The sequence below is a fragment of the Ranitomeya variabilis genome, chromosome 4 (assembly GCF_051348905.1).
Source record: "Ranitomeya variabilis isolate aRanVar5 chromosome 4, aRanVar5.hap1, whole genome shotgun sequence".
NCBI lineage: Eukaryota > Metazoa > Chordata > Amphibia > Anura > Dendrobatidae > Ranitomeya > Ranitomeya variabilis.
In genome coordinates, this window is record NC_135235.1 from 434,706,833 (window position 1) to 434,730,509 (window position 23,677).

General features: G+C 43.4%; 1 protein-coding gene across 1 annotated transcript in view; it reads left to right on the plus strand.

Annotated features, from left to right (window-relative positions):
* Nucleotides 1-23,677, plus strand: part of ANKFN1 (ankyrin repeat and fibronectin type III domain containing 1) — a 1,096,304-nt gene that overhangs the window by 1,005,829 nt on the left and 66,798 nt on the right. The window contains exon 17 of the mRNA XM_077257596.1: nt 12,814-13,027. Coding sequence (XP_077113711.1) covers nt 12,814-13,027 — 214 coding nt within the window. The remainder of the gene's footprint in view (nt 1-12,813; nt 13,028-23,677) is intronic.

Consider the following 23,677-nt stretch of genomic DNA (forward strand, 5'->3'; position numbering starts at 1 on the left):
AAATGGGTTGTGCTTTTACTGTGGTGATTCTACTCATGTTATCTCAGCATGCTCTAAACGTTTAAAAAAAAATCGCTAAACCTGTCACCATTGGTACGATACAGCCTAAATTTATTTTGTCTGTTACTTTGATTTGTTCTTTGTCGTCCTACCCGGTTATGGCTTTTGTGGATTCGGGTGCTGCCCTGAATCTGATGGATTTGTCGTTTGCCAGGCGCTGTGGTTTTGTCCTGGAGCCTTTGGAATTTCCTATTCCTCTGAGGGGAATTGATGCTACGCCATTGGCTGAGAATAAGCCTCAGTATTGGACGCAAATGACCATGTGCATGACTCCCGTACATCAGGAGGTGATTCGTTTTCTCGTTCTGCATAATTTGCATGATGTGGTCGTTTTGGGTCTGCCATGGCTGCAGGCTCATAATCCAGTTTTAGATTGGAAAGCTATGTCTGTGTCAAGTTGGGGTTGTCAGGGAATTCATGGCGATACTCCGTTGGTGTCTATTGCTTCTTCCACTCCTTCTGAGGTCCCTGAGTTTTTGTCTGACTACCAGGATGTATTTAATGAGCCCAGGTCCAGTGCCCTGCCCCCTCATAGGGATTGTGACTGTGCTATAAATTTAATTCCTGGTAGTAAATTCCCTAAGGGACGACTTTTTAATTTGTCTATACCAGAGCATGCCGCGATGCGGAGTTATATAAAGGAGTCTTTGGAGAAGGGACATATTCGCCCATCCTCTTCCCCTCTTGGTGCAGGATTTTTTTTTGTGGCCAAGAAGGACGGTTCTTTGAGACCTTGTATAGATTATCGTCTTCTGAATAAAATCACAGTCAAATTTCAGTATCCTTTGCCACTATTGTCTGATTTGTTTGCTCGGATTAAGGGGGCCAGTTGGTTCACTAAGATAGATCTCCGTGGTGCGTATAACCTTGTGCGCATTAAGCAGGGAGATGAATGGAAAACAGCATTTAATACGCCCGAAGGCCATTTTGAGTACTTAGTGATGCCTTTTGGACTCTCTAATGCTCCTTCTGTGTTTCAGTCCTTCATGCATGACATCTTCCGAGAATATCTGGATAAATTTATGATTGTTTATCTGGATGACATTTTGGTCTTTTCTGATGATTGGGAGTCCCATGTGAAGCAGGTCAGGATGGTGTTTCAGGTCCTGCGTGCTAATGCTTTATTTGTGAAGGGCTCAAAATGCCTCTTCGGAGTACAGAAGGTCTCCTTTTTGGGTTTTATTTTTTCTCCTTCTACTGTGGAGATGGACCCAGTCAAGGTCCAGGCTATTCATGACTGGACTCAGCCTACGTCTGTTAAGAGTCTTCAGAAGTTCTTGGGTTTTGCTAATTTTTACCGTCGTTTCATCGCTAATTTTTCTAGCGTGGTTAAACCTTTGACGGATTTGACCAAGAAGGGTTCTGATGTGACTAATTGGTCTCCTGCGGCCGTGGAGGCCTTTCGGGAACTGAAGCACCGGTTTTCTTCAGCTCCAGTCTTATGTCAACCAGATGTCTCTCTCCCCTTCCAGGTCGAGGTTGATGCTTCTGAGATTGGAGCAGGGGCTGTTTTGTCGCAGAGAAGCTCTGATGGCTCTGTGATGAAGCCATGTGCTTTCTTTTCAAGAAAGTTTTCGCCTGCCGAGCGGAATTATGATGTTGGTAATTGGGAGTTGTTGGCTATGAAGTGGGCATTTGAGGAGTGGCGACATTGGCTCGAAGGAGCTAAACATGGTGTGGTGGTCTTGACTGATCACAAAAACCTGATTTACCTCGAATCTGCCAAGCGCCTGAATCCTAGACAGGCTCGTTGGTCGCTGTTTTTCTCCCGTTTCAACTTTGTGGTCTCATACCTGCCTGGTTCGAATAACGTGAAGGCTGATGCACTTTCTAGGAGTTTTGTGCCTGACTCTCCGGGAGTTTCTGAGCCGGCTGGTATTCTCAGAGAGGGAGTGATTTTGTCTGCCATTTCCCCAGATTTGCGACGAGTGCTGCAGAAATTTCAGGCGGATAGACCTGACCGTTGTCCACCAGAGAGACTGTTTGTTCCGGATAGATGGACCAGCAGAGTTATTTCCGAGGTTCATTCTTCGGTGTTGGCGGGTCATCCTGGGATTTTTGGTACCAGAGATTTGGTGGCTAGGTCCTTCTGGTGGCCTTCCTTGTCGCGGGATGTGCGTTCCTTTGTGCAGTCTTGTGGGATTTGTGCTCGGGCAAAGCCTTGCTGTTCTCGTGCCAGCGGTTTACTTTTGCCTTTGCCTATCCCGAAGAGGCATTGGATGCACATTTCCATGGATTTTATTTCGGATCTTCCAGTATCTCAGAAAATGTCTGTCATCTGGGTGGTGTGTGATCGTTTTTCCAAGATGGTCCATTTGGTGCCCTTGCCTAAGTTGCCTTCCTCCTCCGATTTGGTTCCTCTATTTTTTCAGAATGTGGTTCGCTTGCACGGCATTCCTGAAAATATTGTGTCTGATAGAGGATCCCAGTTTGTGTCCAGGTTTTGGCGGACTTTTTGTGCTAAGATGGGCATTGATTTATCTTTTTCGTCGGCCTTCCATCCTCAGACTAATGGCCAAACCGAGCGAACTAATCAGACGTTGGAAACTTATTTGAGATGTTTTGTTTCTGCTGATCAGGATGATTGGGTGACTTTTTTGCCATTGGCCAAGTTTGCCCTTAATAATCGGGCTAGTTCTGCTACTTTGGTTTCGCCTTTTTTCTGCAATTCTGGTTTCCATCCTCGTTTTTCCTTGGGTCAGGTTGAGTCTTCTGACTGTCCTGGGGTGGATTCTGTGGTGGATAGGTTGCAGCAGATTTGGAATCATGTGGTGAACAATTTGAGGTTGTCACAGGAGAAGGCTCAGCGCTTTGCCAATCGCCGCCGCGGTGTGGGTCCCCGACTTCGTGTTGGGGATTTGGTGTGGCTGTTTTCTCGGTATGTTCCTATGAAGGTCTCCTCTCCTAAATTCAAGCCTCGCTTCATCGGTCCTTATAAGATCTTGGAAATCCTTAACCCGGTGTCTTTTTGTTTGGATCTCCCAGCATCGTTTGCCATTCATAATGTGTTCCATAGGTCTTTGTTGCGGAGGTATGTGGTACCTGTGGTTCCTTCTGTTGACCCTCCTGCTCCGGTGCTGGTCGAGGGTGAATTGGAATACGTGGTGGAGAAGATTTTGGATTCTCGTATCTCTAGACGGAGGCTTCAGTATTTGGTGAAGTGGAAGGGCTATGGTCAGGAGGATAATTCCTGGGTTGTCGCCTCTGATGTTCATGCGGCCGATTTGGTTTGTGCCTTCCACGCGGCTCATCCTGATCGCCCTGGGGGTCTTGATGAGGGTTCGGTGACCCCTCCTCAAGGGGGGGGTACTGTTGTGAACTCTATTTTTAGGCTCCCTCTAGTGGTCACAAGCGGTACTGTGTAGTGTTGTCTTCTGCAGGTTGGCTGCATCAGCTGGTTCGTTATCCTTGGTTCGTTTCCTATTTAACTCACCTGGATACTCAGTTCCTTGCCTGCTATCAATGTATTCAGTGCTCTTCAGATTCCTTGTGATTACCTTGCTCCCAGCCTCTCCAAGACAAGCTAAGTTTTTGTCCGTTCATTTTTTGATTATCAGCATTCATCATGTTTCTTGTCCAGCTTGCTAAGATGTGATCTCCTTGCTTGCTGGTTGCTCTAGGGGACTGAGTTTCTCCCCCCACACCGTTAGTTGGTGCGGGGGTTCTTGAAATCTCAGTGTGGATATTTTGTTAGGGTTTATTACTGACCGCACAGACCCCTTGCTATTTTCTGCTATCTAGTATTAGTGGGCCTCATTTACTGAGTCTGTTTTCACCCCTGTGTATGTGCCTTCCTCTTACCTCACCGTTATTATTTGCTGGGGGCTTCTATATCTTTGGGGATTATTTCTCTGGAGGCAAGAGAGGTCTTTCTTTCTCTCTAGGGGTAGTTAGTTCCTCAGGCTGGCTCGAGACGTCTAGGATTTTTTAGGCACGTTCACCGGCTACTTCTAGTGTGTTTGGATAGGTTCAGATTTGCGGTTAGTCCAGTTTGCCACCTCCCTAGAGCTTGTCCTATGTTTGTTACTTAGCTGGAGTAATTCGTGATCCTCAACCACTAAGGATCATAACAGAAAGTCCCGCACATTCCGATCACAAATTGGACAGCAGAACTGTCAATTGTGGCACAGACAGCCCAGCAAGACAGTTTCCAAAGAACAGCATAGCAATCATTCACAGAGTGGAGGAATTGTGACAATAATAAGACCAACTCACAGCTGTCTTCATTCCCTTGGCTGGATATTGAAAAAATAGGAGATCTCAAGTTGTTTTTTCCATTCATTTATTTTTTAATAAGTACAGTAAACTACACATGTAAGGCACTACTCCATTACTCCACTTGGACCTTCGCCTTCTAGTTGAATATTATTATTTTTTAGATTCTTTTATTCTGTTATTTTAAGTAATTTTCCTATTCCACATTTGTTTGCAAGGCAATTTTTCTGCTCTATCCATTTTGCTTCCTTTTGCAGCCCCCTAGCCCTTACTACAATCATTTTACAGCACAAAAGTTCAGATCCCCATTGTTTTATATGGGGTATGGGATCTGGGTCAAGTTCGGGTCAAATTCTGGTACCTGGACCGAACGTTGGAAAAAAGTTCAGCCGAACCCAACTGACCCAAACTTCCACGGGTCAGCTTATCCATATATAATACTTTATTGGTGGAAGATCTTGAAGATCTTTCTGATTTCCCAAATTAAAATGTTTTAAAAGCTTTTCTTGTTTCCATTTACAACATTTATAATTTTCACTATTGTGAATATATCCAGCTTTATGCATTATTTCTTGCTTTATGTTTTGGGCCTTGGAACACGGATATAAGATTAGCGGAAAGATTATTAACGGAATAACGGTGACCGCAAAAAAATGAAGTCCAATTTCCCATTTAATTTCACTCTCCTCTGATGTGATCGCACATTAGAGGAGAGAGAAATGGGGTTCCCAGATCTCCCCTCAAGAACCTCCCGCATCCCTGCATCCTCTCGTGAAATCCCCCAGCTGGCGGCGTCTTCTTCCCTATCACAGTGATCAAAACAAAAAAATAGTAAATCAAACCCCCCATTATCACCCCTTTAGTTAGGTAAAAATAATAACATTAAAAAAATGCATTTATTTCCATTTTTCCGTTAGGGTTAGGGTTATGGTTGGGCTTATAGTTGGGGTTATAGCTGGGGTTAGGGTTGGACAAGGGTTAGGGTTGGGCTAGGGTTAAGGTAGGGGCTAAAGTGAGGGTTGGGCTATAGTTAGCTTGTGGCTAAAGTTACCGTTAGGCTACGGTTAGGGTTGGGCTAAAGTTAGAGTTGGGGCTAAAGTTACGGTTGGGATAGGGTTAGGGTTGTGGTTATGGTTGGGATTGCGGTTAGGGTTAGCATTAGGGTTGGGGGTGTGTTAGGGTTGTGGTTAGGGTTACGGTTATGGAGATAGAATTGGGGGTTCCACTGTTTAGGTACATCAGGGGGTCTCCAAACGTGACATGGCGCCGCCATTGATTCCAGCCAATTTTGCATTCAAAAAGTCGGTACTCTCTCCTTTCTGAGCCCTGCCATGCGCTCAAATCGTGGCTTTCCCCCACATATGGGGTATTGGTGTACTCAGGAGAAATTGCACAACAAATTTTGTGGTCTATTTACTCCTGATACCCTTGTGAAAATAAAAAAAATTGGTTCCAAAGTAAATTTTTTGTGAAAAAGTAAAATTTTCATTTTTTCCTTCCACATTGCTTTAGTTCTCGTGAAGCACCTGAAGGGTTAATAAACTTTTTGAATTGGTTTTGCACACCTTGAGGGTTGCAGTTTTTAGAATGGTGTCAATTTGGGTAGTTTCTGTTATATTAGCCTCCCAAACTCACTACAGATGTAAGGTGGTCCCTAAAAAAAATGGTTTTGTAAATTTTGTTGGAAAAATTAGAAATCGATGGTCAACTTTTAACCCTTATAATGTCCTAACAAGAAAAAATTATGTTTCCAAAATTGGGCTGATGTAAAGTTGACATGTGGGAAATGTTATTTATTGTCTTTTTTGTGTGACACCTTTCTCTGATTTAAAGGTACAAAAATTAAGTAAATTTTTGCCAAATTTCCTTTTTTTCATAAATAAATGCAAGTTATATCGAGAAATTATACCACTAACAATAAGTACAATATGTCATGAATAAACATTTTCAGAATCAGTGGGATACGTTGAAGCATTACAGAGTTGTAACTTCATAAATTGACAGTGGTCAGAATTGTAAAAATTGGCTTGGTCATTAAGTACCAAATTGGCTATGTCACTAAGGGGTTAGTACACTCACATTACATTATATACACACATTTAATTTAAAAAAAAAATGGGAATGCTTCTTTAATAAAAAAAAAAATCTTGTTTTCACATGGTATTGTGCCTCAAATAATAATTTTTGAAATGCTGGTTACTTGAAAACTGGCATGCCTACAACACAGAAACTATTACTGTGCCAGCTCTGCACTGGCATTCAACAATCACAGTTTTTCATCCACACGAAACGTTCCAAATCCTTACCTTTCCATATTATTTTTGAAGACAATACAGAAAACTGCCAAACTTTTGAAATACACAACGGCGTCTGTTTTGTCTTCTGCTATGTTGATACGTATTTACTTTTGCCATGCATACACAAGAGAGAAGATATCCTGATTTTTCTGCTTGTCTCTGTCACACAGGCACAGAATATCTCTTAGCTGATGGTAAGATTGCTCCATGCTAATAAAAAGCAGCTGTACCATACCTTGTAAGGAATAAATCATCTATGCAGACCACAGTGATCTTCAGCAGTGACCACAAACCACAGGAACATGTGTGTGATCATACATTAAAACTGTATAACAGTCATTCCACTAACCGCACATTACAGAGAGCAGGGAAAGGCTAGGTAAATACCGTATAGTTCTGAAAATCACACATCGGACATACCAACAGGGCACATTTCTCAGTCTGTTTATATCCAAATTGGGTCCGAAACAGATAATATTTTATTCCAAAGCACATAACACGCATTGTTCTGTACTGATGCCCCTACGTTTGATGTCCTATATTTTTAGATCACTTTTATGCAGCCCATATCATCATTGTTAACACTATGCCCCACTGAGTATGATTGACTATATGATTACTTTTTCTGCAAGCATGCCAATACTCGCCACTAGGTCACTTATGTTCCTGCAGCATTTAGGAAAGTAGAGTTGCTGCAACTATTATACTGACATTCATACATAAGAAAATAATAATACAAGTTCAGGTATAAGTCTTTGAATATTATAGGGTGGAGGGCTAGTAATCACTGATTCCACTTTTAAAGGGGACCTGTCAATAAATAAATTGCCTGAAGCAGCAAGAATCAGAGTTTGGCTGTATCAATGCAGCATTTCAGAAAAAACATACTTTAAAGAACTGACCAGAGACCATAGGTGAAGACCAGACTAGTCGGTGCCGCCGGATTTTGCAAGCACCGCTAGAAGTTATTGACAGGTCTCTGACTATGGAAGAGACCTGTCAATCACATTCTGCGGCACTGGGCAATGGCTGTTTCTGACTAGTCTTGTCACTGCGGTTCATCTTAAAAATATATTTTCTCTGATCCATCCTACCCAAATCAGGTGACATGTTCCCTTTAAAGTGACAGTTGCACAATATTTCCAGATAAGTTACAATTCATTAACTGCTGTGCCTGAAACAAGCAGTCCAAGTAAAACTGGTACTGTGAGTGAACCAAGTGTCAAAACAAAAACCCTTTAAAAATTAACTTTTAATATATTATTTCTAAAAAGATCCAAAAATACCACAATTCTGAAAAAAAGGAATCGGTACAGGGTCTTGAGGCGATGATCCTGTGAAAGTTATCCACCGGCATATGCAACAATGGAACTATAAATTCAAAAAGTGACAATAATTGGAAAGATCTAGGGAAGATAGATTGTGCCTATCCCTGAAAGTAGCCCTTCTTATCAGCGGAGGTTGGCACCCTGGGTAGCGAAGTGGCGCCCCTGCTCCACGTCGACTGATCCTAGATGACCCTCACCAGGACTCCTTATCAAAGCCACCAACAAACACCCGATAAAGTGCTAAGTGCTATAGTGCAAAATCAACTTAATTGTCTGTTTCTTGGTGCCTAATAACTACTGAGCTGTGCAGACAATAGAGCTCAGTGTTTTAGAGACATGCAAAATGACCACACAACTAAAATCTGTCACGAGCCTTCTCGGGCAAAAGGTACGTCTTGGTTAATCTTTCTGTTATCACTAATATCCCAATGTGATGAGAATAAGAGCGGGGAGGGGGGGGGTTGGTGTATAATCTCCAATTAGAGAAACCCTCATAATATATAGATGTATTTTTAAATAGGCTTCTTATATAACACACCCCAACACAGAAGAGAAGATGGTCAAATGACAGATAATCAAATATTATTCCCCCATTCCCCTGGACGAAGCTAACGCGAAACGATCGTTGGGGCTCAGGACTGCACGTGCAGGTTATGTATTACATCCATTTCTTTGAATTTATGCATACAATATGGGACATGGCTTATTTGAGCCGGCAATGCACTAACATAGTATGAGTAATCTTTATTTGTTCTGTGGCCAATAATAGGACTTGTCTATGTGATTCTCTACTTGCTTAAGGACCTATCTAGTGGTGGTTGTAGATTATTGCACTTTGCAAATATATAGCACATAGCACTTTGTTATTTCCACCGCATGATTAGTCCTATATACTCTTGAGTCTGGGATTTTTAAACCCTAAATATTAGTGGCATTTAAAAGCAAATATACCATTGTTCCTATGAAAGGTCTCTCTACCCCTATGAACATTAGAATTTGTGAATATATAAATGGTTTGTGATACCTGACCTGCACCTGGCAGTTAATTTGCATGTGTTGTCTCCATTGTGAATATAAGAAAGAGAGGTGTTTGTTTTTTTAAAAAAAATCATTTAATAAAGTTGTTGGTAATTTGTACTCATGACATTGGCTTCCGTTCTATTTTTTGGATTTTTCTGTCTTGTTGGAAGTGTCATGTATATAGGCCAGTTTTTCATTATATGATATATTAGATGCTGTAGGTTTATGATAAATGGAAGTGCCAAGATGGCCATCATTATCCCTTGCAATGAAAATATTCAAAAAAGGAATCTTGTCCCCGCCCACCTCACATGTAAACCTCAATCCCAGATTGTTGACTTTGAGATATGCCACAAACTCTTCAAAAGATCTCTTGTTGCCCGACCACAGGACGAGGATCTCATCAATGTAGCGCCCCCCAAAAATAATTCTGGGACACCATGTGACATCCTCATCCTGAAAAACAATGGTGTCCTCCCACCAGCCCAGGAGCAGGTTGGCATAGGTGGGGGCACAGGGGCTGCCCATGGCTGTGCTCCTGAGCTGGTGGTAGAATTTACCATCAAACAAGAAGCAGTCATGATTCAATATGAATCTGAGTAAACTAACCACAAAGTTGTTATGTGCCAGAAAATGATTGCCTCTAGTATATACTATACACTATATATATAGTGTTTCTCTTATTGGAGATTATACACTAAACTCCCCCTTCTCTTATTCTTATCACATTGGGATATTAGTGATAACAGAAAGATTAACCAAGACATATTTATTGCCCTAGAAGGCTCATGACAGATTTTAGTTATATGGTAATTTTGCATGTCTCTAAAACGCTGAGCTCTATTGTCTGCACTGCCCAGTAGTTATCAAGCACCAAGAAACAGACAAATAAGTTGTTTTGCACTATAGCACTTTATTGGGTGTTTGGTTTTCGCTTTGATAAGGAGTCCTGGTGAGGGTCATTGAGGGTCAGTTGATGTGGAGCGGGAGCGCCACTTCGCTACCCAGGGTGCCAACCTCCGCTGATAGGAAAGGCTACCTTCAGGGATAGGCACAATCTATCTTCCCTAGATCTAGGGAGTCAGTTATCTGTGACTGTTACGTGGGTTTGTAAGTGTAATAATTTACTTCCTTCCCCTTACTTTAGTTTTTCCCCAACATCCACTCCCCTTTGCATTCCACTGTTGTATGTGAGTTAATATTTGTATGCCTAGTATTTTCAGGTACCCCATGTTCATGTTGCCTTGTTCGTTGGGTTGGTGTATTGCGATGCATGGCAGCTCCCCTTTTCTCTGGGTAGGGGAAGGGAACAGACGGAGGGCTAACTCAGGAGATAAGGCACGGGTGGAGGCCCCAGCATCTTCACCTTCAGAAGTATCCTGGAGAATAGGGCAAGCTAAGGTGCCCCCTACTGTTAGGGACAGGGAAAGTGCCCCTGGTTCTGGGTCACCTGACAGCTGAGTCGTCACAGGTACACTGTGTTACATCTAATGCAGGGTATGTGGAGGTGGAACAACGAACAGGCAATTCAGAGAACACCAAGAGGTCAAAGCAGTTGTTCTACCTAATACATTTTCTAAAAATAGCCCCAATAGTCTAAAATAACAAATGGAGTAATCACCACTTTATCAGTCTCAGCCAATCTTATATCCAATGCTCGTGTAGCCCCACAATGGTCCCTGTTGACCTGGCTCCATGACATTTTGCAACAGTAAGTGACTGTAGCCAACTACTGTAGCCAACTTCTGTCCATAGCAGTGACGTTCTGACACCACTGAGGCCACCAGGGAAACCTCAGCATTGTGAACCAGCGGATTAGTAAGAAGACTATTACTCCTTTTGCTATTTCAGATCATTGGCAGCTGTATATAAAAAAAATCAAGTGTTGGAAACCCCTTTAAACATGTGCTATACAATGCAGTGGTCCTTTTTGTCCCTTTTCCAATTCTTATGATGTTACCAGAAGCTGTACTGCTCAGATTTATGCTACAAGTTCCAGTAGGACAAAAATGATGGTATTGAAAGCATTGAAAGCCAAGGTGTCATCACAACGCAGCTGAAAATGTGGCTGTTGTGCTTTATTAATCTAACTAATTTTCTTAAAAATGGTCTGTCACAAAGTCAAAAGTGACCAGTTTTTTTTCTTATCTTATCCCTGCTTTTTTCTTTTTATTCACCATATGAGTGCAGAAATATTAGACTTTTGTTAGGTATTAGTGATGAGCGAGCGTACTCGTTGCTCGGGTTTTCCCGAGCATGCTCGGGTGATCTCCCGAGTATTTGGTGGTGTTCGGAGATTAAGTTTTCATCGCCTCAGCTGAATGATTTACAGCTATTAGCCAGGCTGAGTACATGTGGGGGTCACCTGGTTGCTAGGGAATCACCACATGTAATCAAGCTGGCTAATAGCTGTAAATTATTCAGCTGCCGTGATGAAAACTTAATTTCCGAACACTAACAAATACTCGGAGTCCACCCGAGCGTGCTCGTGAAAACCAGAGCAACGAGTACACTCTCTCATCACTAGTCTCTACCAAAGCAGATAGTGCAAACAGGATAATAATACAAAGGCACACCATAGAGAATCCTGCCCCCTTGGTAAAGACCGTAAAAAGTAACACTAAATAAAAAGGTCCATGTCTGTGGAGCCATATGAAGGAGTAAAAAGAAAAAAAAATAACAGAGTGGGATAAAATGAGAACAAAAACTGGTCACTTTTGACCTAGTGACAAATACTCTTTAAATCACTTTATTTTACAGGTGAAAAGCTGTTCCGCTTATAAAACCATAATAAAAACAGTTTTTAAAGGTGAATTAAAATACAGATGGGGCTGTTTGCCACTGTGATTTCCAGCCATGTCATTATCAAACTATTGATGCTCCACCTGACATTATCTTAAGAATTAGTTTGTCTGTACTGTGGAACTAAACTAGTCAATTGCTTTCTTTTTCCAAAATTTTTTATTTTAAGATAAACAGGCAATTTGGGAATAAGGGCGGGAGGGAAATAACTGTATAGTGTTAGTTTTGCAGATGCTAACATTATTATTTTGAAGGTATCATATACAGTATCTGGGTAGATGCTGTGCTTTCAGGGACCCTGTGATCCATTGGTTGACTTTAACATGTAATGTGTAGAGACGAGCAAACCCAAACTTAAAAGTTCGGGGTTCGTACTGGACTGTTAGTGTCCAAAAGTACAACTGTACTCAGAAGACGGACTTCTTTCGAATGTCCTTTGCAAAGTTTTGAGTTCCGGGCAAGGGAGGGAGGAAGAGCTAGAGTAAGAGAATGAAAATTTGCCAGCTCAAGAGTTGGGGTCCACATTGTTTTCAATGGGGTTCAGGTCCTGCTTAATGTTCGGGTACAATTCTGATACCCTAACCGAACTTTGGAATATAGTTTGGGTTGGGTACCAGAACCCAGACTTCCATGGGTTTGCTCATCCCTAGTGATGTGTTGTAGCAGGTAATATTACCAGGAGCTCTATGTTTTACAGCACAGTTCTGCCAACTTGTAGTAGTATCCCATTCTCTTTCCCCAGCATTACGGTTGCTGACTTTTGTCAATGCAGACTGTGCTTCCATAATCTGAAACATTTCCCATAATTTTCCCAGCACTACCCAAACTGAGAACAGTAGAAGTATATCAGGTTACTGATGAAAAATGTGCATCAGATAATCTGAGAAGAGCCGCAAATATTTTGGTGGAAAGAAAAATTGAAAGCTAAAACTCCAGGGAAGCTGCATAGTGTCTGAATAGGACACCAGGCCATATTAGCCCTTATATCCCACCAACATTAAATTTAGTCCCTAGCTCAGATATTTTTTTTGACTGCTGCTATACCATTATCCTGGTGCTATACTGAGTCAGGAATTATTCATGTTTTGCAGCAAACAGATGAAATTTGGCGTGAAATGAGATGGATCATGGATGCTCTTCAGTATGCTAGATATAAACAACCAGTAGCTGGATTGCCAGTCACCAGATTTATTGACCTGTCAGAAGAAGAAAATCAGAAGAAAAATAATTCTACATCTTCTCACCTAGACTGTCTGCCATCCCCGTCCCCATCACCAGAGTTGCATCAAAGGCGGACTGCAAGTGGTAAGAGTGAGATGACACATTGGGCATTTCAAGAGTTCACTGATGTGTCTATAATTACATTTCCTGTTGGCTTGATACATTCTGAGATTACTGCCTCAAGATAACCAGCTTTGAAAAACATGGGAACATGATTTTCACCTACTCACGTGTTGCTTTTTTTTAGGTCAACAATGCCCAAAGTAAAGTGTTTAATAAATGCCGGACAACTCCTTTACCCTCTTAGCGCAAAATGACGTATATGTACAAAAAAAAGTTTTAGGAGGACCTAAATGCCTTTCTAGATTCTATGATGGGTAATTGATCCAGGGAACTAGTCTGATTGCTGTATTTTCCCCCTTATATGGGGCATTTTTCCCCTAATATGGGGCAATTAGCTTATGCATTGTGGGATTTTTGCCTTCCTGTGGATCAACATGTTAGGTTATATGTTTAATTAAATAGACATATGTCTACCTTCAACCTTTGAAATTATGAACTTAATCCAACTTGGAATTTTCCTTTCTATTTTTCAGTACATTGTATTGTAAAATGGCAATGTCATTCAAAGCTACAACTCTTCCTGAAAAATACAAGTCCTCATATGTCTATATCAACAGAAAAGTAAAAAAAATAGTCATTGCTCTTGGGAGAAGAGAAGGGAAAATTACAAACGTAAAAACAAAAATTGATGGCTGAAGAAAGGGGTTAAGGAGACACACATCTATACTCGCTATTTTCACTCTTTTGAAATGTTAAATACAATACTCAAACATTTAAGAAAATACACTTAAAGAAATTGTCCACAGCAAAGATATTAATAATAATAATAATATAATAATAATTTTATTTCTATAGCGCTAACATATTCCGTAGCGCTTTACATTATAGTGGGGACTGGTACAGACAATAGACATTACAGCATAACAATAAACACATAGATCAACAGATATCAAGAGGAATGAGGGCTCTGCTTGCAAGCTTACAATCTATAAGGAAAAAGGGGAGACACAAAAGGTGGGTAGTAACAATTGCTTGCAACAATTGCCTGCAGCTCTTCCTGTGCTCAGCGGTCATGTGGTACTGCTCATTAAGGTGATTAATATGGATGCATCTCCACTCTCATAGGGGTGGAGTGCATATTGATCACCTTAATGAGCGGTACCACGTGACCGCTGAGCACAGGAAGAGCTGCAGCCAGGCGACAGCGGCCGGAATGAGATGAAGTGCCAGCACCCAGGGCGCGCAGGTAGGTGAGTATGATGTTTTGTTTTTTTTCAATAGCAAACATGCACACAGGGATGGAACTGGGAAGCATGCATACAGGGATAGAATGGGGAAGGCATTCATACCAGGACAGGGAAGGGGAGGGATGCATACACGGACTGAACAAGGGAGGCATGCATACAGGGAAGGAATGGGGGGGAGGCATGCAGACAGGGGCAGGGATGGGGAAGCATTCATACCAGGACAGGGAAGAGGGAGGCCTGCATAGAATGACAGGGACAGGGGATGCATGCCGACGTGCAGGGACGGGTAGGCATTCATGCCAGGACAGGGAAGGGGGAGCCACACATACCAGGACAGGGAAGGGGGAGCCATGCATAGCAGGACAGGGATGAGGGGACATTGCATACCCAGCTTATAATCTAGTCAATAAGCTTACCCAATTTTCCGTGGTAAAAGTAGGTGTCTTGGCTTATACTCGGGTCGGCTTATACTCAAGTATATATGGTACTTAACGGCAGTCCCTAAGTTGCTTGATCTGGTCCCAATTTTTCTGAAACAATCACTGCCAACTTGTGCATGACCTAGGTAAACAATCAGGGTTTACATTTACTCTGTCCAAATATAGGTGGTTTAAGGCCATTCCTGGTGCACTTAAACATCTCTGTATAATAATGGGCAAAATAGGTGAGTAGAGATGAGTTGATCGATCCGCGGAGGATTGAGTTCTAGACAAAATTCCTGAAATTTTCAGTTCCACGCAAATTCGAAAACTCTGACAAAAAAAAAGTATGCCCAGTGCCATTTTGAGCACTGTTGTAGACTCAGTTATCATGCTAATAATGGCAAGAGTAGCCAAGCCGGCTTCTCCATAGTGCCCTGCCTGCATCAATTTGTTCACATGGTCCAGCCCAGCTAATCAGAAAGGGAAATCATAGTCAGTATAAAAGGTAGGGTACAGTCAAGAAATGTTGTTTTATGCCTGCACTGTGTAGGGGTAGGATCTCAGAAAACACGGCATTGGGATAGAAGAAAAGCATAATGCAATTGAAGTGCAGTACTTTAGTGCCAATGTACCAGATTGAAAATGGGAGTGATCGTCTCAGCCTGTGAATACTAAATCAACAATTCAAGTGATATATACCTACTATCGTAGCTGTATGGTCACTCAATGTGACTATTAATTGATCAATGTAGTAATATATTGTAGTAACAGCTCCTTAATAGCTGCATATTTTTCACACATTGCAAGCAAGGAGGATCAGTATCAAACCCCTCGTTGCTAATTGTCCAGCTAAAAATCAATTTTGAATTCAAAGTTTGCCTTCCACTGAAAGTGTGATTCTTGTATTTTGAAACACACAAGCAAATTTTCCATAACCCTGCAACTTAAGCACATCTGTTTACCCAACAAAGTGTGTGCTTTGGTTAAAATATTTTCTTAGCCTGCTTCACTGCTCTAATATTAGATGTGTACACATGCCACCTGAATACCCGCCAGTTGCAGATACATGTTTTTAGAACATGATCCTATCTAGCTTTTCGGATCTCATTCTAATTTGTAAAGGCACATGACCATATTTTCTTTTTTCACCTTTAATATAAAAGGTCTCTTTTTATTTTTTGAATCTCTATACACCCCACAATCATTGCACAGCCACACGAGCAACACATCTCCTAGCTTCTCACTCCCAAGATAGGGCTACATTTTGGAAAGGCTTGGTGACAACTAGCAATGAGTGAAACGGATCGGTCATTTTCATAAATCGGCAACTTTTAGGCAAAGTCGGGTTTCACGAAACCCGAACCGATCCTAGTGTGGGATCGGCCATGCGGTACACGATCAGAGCGCCAAAGTTGCGTTTCGTATGACGCTGTTACCGCCGTTTTTCATCCAATGAAGGAGGACGCAGAGTGTGGGCAGCGTGATGACATAGGTCTCTGTCCCCACCATCTTAGACAAGGGCATGGCAGTGATTGGCTTGCTGTCTGCGGCGTCACAGGGGCTATAAAGGGGCGTGCACGCTGACCGCCATCTTACTTCTGCCGATCTGAGCATAGGGAGAGGGTGCTGCAGCTTCGTCAGAAGCAGGGACAGAGTTAGGGAGGGAATATTAACCCCCAAACCGCTTGTGCAGTAGCGATTTTCACTGTCCAACACCACATTTTTGTCCAGGGACAGTGGAGGTCGTATTTTACTGCAGCAGCTGCATAGCTGTGTGCACGGTGCTGTGCAAACCAACTGCTTTTTTCAAAGCAAAAATCCTGTTGCTCCTTTCTGCACAGTTACCTGTCTTGTTTATTTGTCCACACTTTTTTGTTCTGAAGTCCTTTTTATTGCTGCCATACTTGTCCTGAGATCATTGTAGGGACTAGGGAGTGTGTTATTGCAGTACCTTTTTTTTTTCTTTATAATAATTCCAGCCACTTTCTGCCACGTTCATAGTGTTGTGTTATACCACAGGGCCACAGTTAGGGTTCAGTGTGTCCCCCCAAAAAATGGAGATTAAAATTCTCACACAGTGTATATTCAGCTGTACTGCTAGTGCGTCGTATATCAGGCAGACACTTTCTTCCACGTTCATAGTGTTGTGTTATCCCACAGGGCCAGAGTTAGGGTTCAGTGTGTCCCCCCAAAAAATGGAGATTCAAATTCTCACACAGTGTATATTCAGCTGTACTGCTAGTGCATCGTATATCAGGCAGCCACTTTCTGCCACGTTCATAGTGTTGTGTTATACCACAGGGCCAGAGTTAGGGTTCAGTGTCTCCGCCAAAAAAATGGAGATTCAAATTCTCACACAGTGTATATTCAGCTGTACTGCTAGTGCGTCGTATATCAGGCAGCCACTTTCTGCCACGTTCATAGTGTTGTGTTATACCACAGGGCCAGAGTTAGGGTTCAGTGTCTCCCCGCAAAAAATGGAGATTCAAATTCTCACACAGTGTATATTCAGCTGTACTGCTAGTGCGTCGTATATCAGGCAGCCACTTTCTGCCACGTTCATAGTGTTGTGTTATACCACAGGGCCAGAGTTAGGGTTCAGTGTCTCCCCCCAAAAAATGGAGATTAAAATTCTCACACAGTGTATATTCAGCTGTACTGCTAGTGCGTCGTATATCAGGCAGCCACTTTCAGCCACGTTCATAGTGTTGTGCTATACCACAGGGCCAGAGTTGGGATTTTGTGTCTCCCCCCAAAAGCAAGCCATCTTTCAGGCAAGCTACGTGTCAGCAGGGGAAGGTGGGGCAAAAGAATGTGAAATCCATGATTGCGTAATTTAAATGAAGGTTAGCTAATCAACATTTTTGGTAGCCAGACGTGTCCTTTATTCGGTCAGTATTGAACCAGCAGCACTGAACACTCTTTCTGAAAGCACACTGACAGCAGGGCAATCGAGGTCCTGTAATCCATATTCTGGCAATTCAGGCCAGGTGTCTAGTTTAGATGCCCAGTAATCAAAGGGGAATGACCTGTGAGGGAGAACATCGATAAGGGTGGAAAAGTAGTTTGTAACCATACTGGACAAATGCTGTCTCCTGTCACTTTGAATCGATGCAGCTGTCCCTGTCGTGTCAGCGGTCATTGCAAAATCAATCCACAACCTTGTCATAAAACCCCTCTGTCCAACGCCACATTGGATTTCTGCACCTCTAGCACCTCTGCCATGTTGCCCCCTGCAGCTCGTGTGAGAACCAACACCGTCGCTGTGTGCTGGGAATGCCTGAACCAAACGGTCTACAAGAGTTGCTTGTTTGGTAGCCAATATTTGACCTAGGTTCTCATGTGGCATGATATTTTGCAGTTTTCCTTTATATCTTGTATCCAGGAGGCAGGCCAACCGCATGTCAACATCGGTCATCATTTTAACAATGCGGGGGTCCCTTTTTAGGATACGCAAGGCATACTCAGCCATGTGGGCCAATGTTCCAGGTGTCAATTAACTGTTTCTGCTGGGTTGGGGACCACTTTCTTGCAAATCAACATCACAAGTGTCCCGCAATAAACCTGTACCAGGCCTTGCAATGCCACCAGTTTCTATTCCCACCTGAGAATCCTCCTCCTCCCATACATATTCATCCTCATCATCCTCCTCCTCATCCTCTTCGTCCGCCAATTCGTCCTGGACAGTTCCCTGAGCAGACAATGGCTGACTGTCATCAAGGCTTCCCTCCTCCTCGGCTGCAGACGCCTGCTCCTTAAAGTGCGTCAAACTTTGCATGAGCAGACGCATAAGTGGGATGTTAATGCTTATGATGGCGTCAAGCACTGCACACCAGACAACTCGATGTCTGCCATCCAAGTGCCTGCCCGTGTATCCTCTCACAAATTAATTACAGCACGCCTCTGTTCGCACAGCCTCTGAATCATGTGCAGTGTGGAGTTCCACCTTGTTGCAACGTCGATTATTAGGTGGTGCTGGGGAAGATTCAGCGATTGCTGATGGTTCAGCATACGGCTGGAGTGTATGGGCATCCGGCGGATGTGCGAGCAAAGTCTTCGCACCTTCAGGAGCAGGGCTGGTAACTTTGGATAATTTTTGAGGAAGCCCTGCACCACCAGGTTAAAGGTGTGAGCCAGGCAAGGTATGTGTTTCAGTTCTGAAAGGGCTATGGCAGCCATAAAATTCCTTCCATTATCACTGAATACATTGCCTGCCTCAAGATTTACTCTGCCCAGCCATGACTGAGTTTGTTGCTGCAAGTACTCTACCAGTACTTCCGCGGTGTGTCTGTTGTCGCCCAAACACTTCATTTGAAACACAGCCTGCTGGAGCTTACCACTAGCTGTTTGATAATGGGACACCCCGTGTGCAACACTGGCAGCTGCGGATGGAGTGGTAGGGCGACTGCGCTCTGTGCACGAGCTTTCGCTTCTGGAGGAGGAGGAGTGGCGAACGCCTTAAGCCAACTTTTTCCTTAGACTGTGGGATAGGCTGAACTGTCCCACTATGGCTGCCCCCTGTGGACCCTGCATCCTACACATTAACCCAGTGCGCCATGATGGACACGTAACATCCCCGGCCATGCCTACTGGTCCATGCATCTGTTGTGAGGTGCACCTTTCCACTGACTGATTGCCTCAAGGCATGGACAATGCGGTCTTTGACATGCTGGTGGAGGGCTGGGATGGCTTTTCTCGCAAAGAAGTGTCGACTGGGTAGGTCATAGCATGGTACTGCGTGGGCCATCAGGTCTTTGAAAGCTTCACTTTCAACCAAACAGTAGGGCATCATCTGTAATGAGATTAGTATAGCAATGTGGGCGTTCAAATCCTGTGTACGCGGATGAGAGGATGAGTACTTTCTTTTCCTAACAAGAGTCTCTTGTAGGGTGAGCTGGACTGGAGAGCTGCATATGGTGGAACTAGCGGTGGTGGTGGTGGTGGACATGGCGGATTGAGAGAGAGAGTTTGTTATGGTATTCTTGTTGTTGGCCTACATACAGTCTTTCCTACCAATAACCTTGTGATTCCCTGACTGCTTTGGCCTTACGACGATACCTCCACATTTGCTGCTGGTGGTGTCCAAACTGGTGGGCTTACAGTGAGGGAAGCAATGTAGCATTGCTGACTACCTTCATTCCGAGCAGGTGCACCAATGGTACGGGACGTTTGGTAGTTAGTCCAGGTTTGCAAGTGCATGCTGGTTAAATGTCTAAGCATGCACATTGTATTTAAATTTTGAAGATTCTTCTCTCTGCTAAACGTCTTTGAGCATTTCTTGCAGATAACTTTTGACTGATCATTCTGATCTTGGTTAAAAAATTGCTACACTACACTCTTCCTACTATCGAAAACCTTTTCAGGCATTGTGCGCTGTGCTACTTTCACCGAATGGCCACGATCTCCTAAAACTGTTTTTGTTTTTCGCAAACATTTTTGGCATGATACGGGCCTGCCAGATGACAGCTGTTGCAATGTAGATGGCTGCTGCGGATCATCCTCCTCCGCTTCTGAGCTAGTGTCAGCGGCACCCTCTTCCCCCAATGGCTGCCAATCTGGGTCAACAACTGGGTCATCTACCACCTCCTCCTCAATGTCATGTGCACCTTCCTCAGTGTCACCGTGTAAGATGCTATAGCGTTCGGGACAGGGCACCATAGTCTCATCAGGGTCACATTCTGGCTCAGTAAACTGCGAGGGCAATGTAGTGATCAGAGTCAATGGAACAGCATCACAAGCTAGCTGTGGCTGTGCATCAGTGCACTCCATGTCCGATCCTTCTTGTAATTGGCAGTGTACAATTTCCCTTTCTAACCCAGGCACGGTATGTGTAAAGAGCTCCATGGAGTAACCTGTAGTGTCGCCTGCTGCATCCTTCACTTTTGGTTTGGGAGAAGGACACAAGGAAATGTCTTTTTCCTGACCGGGAGCATCCACTGACGACTGGCTGCTCTTACATTTAGAACTTTGGGAAGAGGAGGCAAAAGAGCTAGAGGGTGAGTCAGCAAGGAAAGACAACACTTGTTCCTGCTTCTCCGGCTTTAAAAGCTGTTTTCTTACTCCCAGGTAAGGGAGGCTTCGAGGCCTTGTGTAGCCAGACGATGACGCAGGCTGAACACCTCCAGCCTTAGGTGCTACTGTGCTTTTGCCACTACCACGAGATGCAGCACCACCAGCACCATCAGTACCAGCTGGCAACCCCCGCCCATGGCCTTTTCCACCAGACTTTCTCATTTTTTGGGAGGAGACACTAAACCACAACTCATATTACACCGTCGTTATATGAGGGGCCCTGTGCCAGTACCACCGCCCACGAGAGAGTGTTCCCCCCCAGCTTGAACAGTGCTCTACCACTTGCAATACTACCTCTCCCAGCTCCACCACTGTGTAGTCTGTGCGGGTAAAACCTGAAATGGCACTGCCAATACGAATTATTTTAAATGATAGATGATAGTTAAAATATACAGGGGCCCTGGCCTCCATTTAATACTTTGCGCCTACTACCACTGTCTTTATTATTTGGGCATAATAACGGTGTCTGCCGCTGCTTTTTTTTTTCCTTCACTGAACAAAGCTTAACTTCAACTGTTGTCCCGTTTCAAATATTAAACTGCATTTGGCCTACTTGTTGGGTTGGGGCCTGCTAACGGTGTCTGTGGCTCCTTGGTGTTCTCCTGGTTTATTTTTCTTGCGCTTCAATCTTCAGGCTTTCGTTTAAATATTTTTTATATTAAACTGCATTTGGCCTTCTTGTTGGGTTGGGCCTATTAACATTGTCTGCTGCCGCCTCTTGTTTTCCTCTACTAAACAAAGCTGAGCTTGAAGCTTCAGGCTTTCGGCCTGTAACAACAATATGAAACTACATTTGGCCTAGTTCTTGGTTTGGGCCTAGTAACGTTGTCTGCTGCTGCCTCGTGTTTTCCTCTACTACACAAAGCTGAGCTTCAATCTTCAGGCTTTCGGCCTATATTTAGAATATGAAACTGCATTTGGCCTACTTGTTTGGTTGGGCCTACTAACGGTGTCTGCCGCTGATTGTTGTTCTCCTCCACTAAACAAACCAATGCCGCCTGTTTACTCCTGTTACCAATTTTTAACAGCTTTTAGCCTACTTTTTTATTTTGGGCCTATATCTGTGTTTCCTCCTCATTCCTGCCCATTGCCCAGCCACTGCTAGATGAGTCTGCTGGTACATTGACACAGACCACTACATTCCCCTTGCACTCTACACAGCCTGAATCTGACCCTGCTGAAACTCAGGTTCCCCTTCCCGCATACTATACCACCTTACATGGGGACAAAGAGGAAGGTACAGATGAAAGTGCAGGTTCCTTCAACAGGTGGGGGGGCATCACGGTGGTGCAGTGGTTAGCACAGCAGCCTTGCAGCGCTGGAGTCCTGGGTTCTAATCCCACCTTGGACAACATCTGCAAAGAGTTTGTATGTTCTCTCCGTGTTTGCGTGGGTTTCCTCCGGGCACTCCGGTTTCCTCCCACATTCCAAAGACATACTGATAGGGAATTTAGATTGTGAGCCCCAACGGGGACAGCGATGATAATGTGTACAAACTGTAAAGCGCTGCGGAATATGTTAGCGCTATATAAAAATAAAGATTATTATTATTATTATATACTCATTTGCAACGTCACTGGCACAGGGTCCCTCATAGTATGCAAAAGTGTCTCTGCCGGTGGGAGGCGCCCCCGTCGTCAATCACAACGCCGTACTTTGAGGGGCCCTGTGCCAGTGGCAATGGAATGAGTGTGCCCCCCCGCTTGCTCATGATCACAGCACTTGCAAAGTTGAAATACTTACCTCTCCCTGCTCCACCGCCGTGACGTAGTCCGCGTTTCCTGGGCCCACGAAAAACTTGAGCCAGCCCTACTCCCCCCACAACTGTTGCCAAATGACCCCCAAATTTTCAATGGCTAGCTATTATTATAAGGTGAATTAAGATTGACAAGCTTAAGTAACAATAATTATTGTTTTTGGCATTAAAATGGGCTCTGTTGGTGTTTTCCTGTCCTCCACTCACTGCCGACTTTGATTCTCCATTGACTTGCATTGGGTTTCGTATTTTGGTCGGATCCCCGACTTTTCGCAATAATCGGCCGATTTCACCCGAACCGACTTTTGACAAAGTCGGGTTTCACAAAACCCGACACAATCCTGAAAAAGTAAAAGTCGCTCAACCCTAGTGACAACTAGCCAAAGATTCTCTGCTATGAAAAGGGATAATTTTTCAATCGCAGCTGGGAAACAATAAATTCACATTAAAAGCTATACACCTGTTTTGGTCCTCTGAATAAAAGGATATTTTATTTCAATGGCTTGTGGAAAAAAATAAAATAAAATATATATACGGGCACAGCATGGCGACGATGATGTCATAATGGAAATCCCGCGTCTCTGATTGGTCGAGGCCGCCAGGTCTCGACCAATCAGCGACGGGCACAGTATCGACATAGATGTCATAATGGTTGCCATGGCGACGATGATGTCATAAAGGTTGCCTCGACCAATCAGCGACGGGCACAGTCTGCCATGAATTCAGGAAACATCATTGTCCATATACTACGGGGACATGCATATTTTAGAATACCCGATGCATTAGAATCGGGCCACAATCTAGTATATATATATATATATATATATATATATATATATGTACAGCTCTGGCAAAAGTTAAAAGACCACTGCAAAATGTTCAGTTTGTCTGATTTTTCTCTTTATATGTATATTTTTGAGTAAAACATAAATTGTTAATTTATTCTATAAATTTCTGTCAACATGTCTCTGAATTTCCAAGCAATAAATTTTGTATTTATTTTCACCCAAAAATGGATGGAAACAAAGCGCTGGAGCGTTCTGAAGTGGTCAGCAATGAGTCTGGATCTAAATACCATTGAACACCTGTGGAGAGATCTTAAAATTGCTGTTCGGAGAAAGTACCCTTCACATACGAGAAACTTGTAGCAGTTTGCAAAATAAGAGTGGTCCAA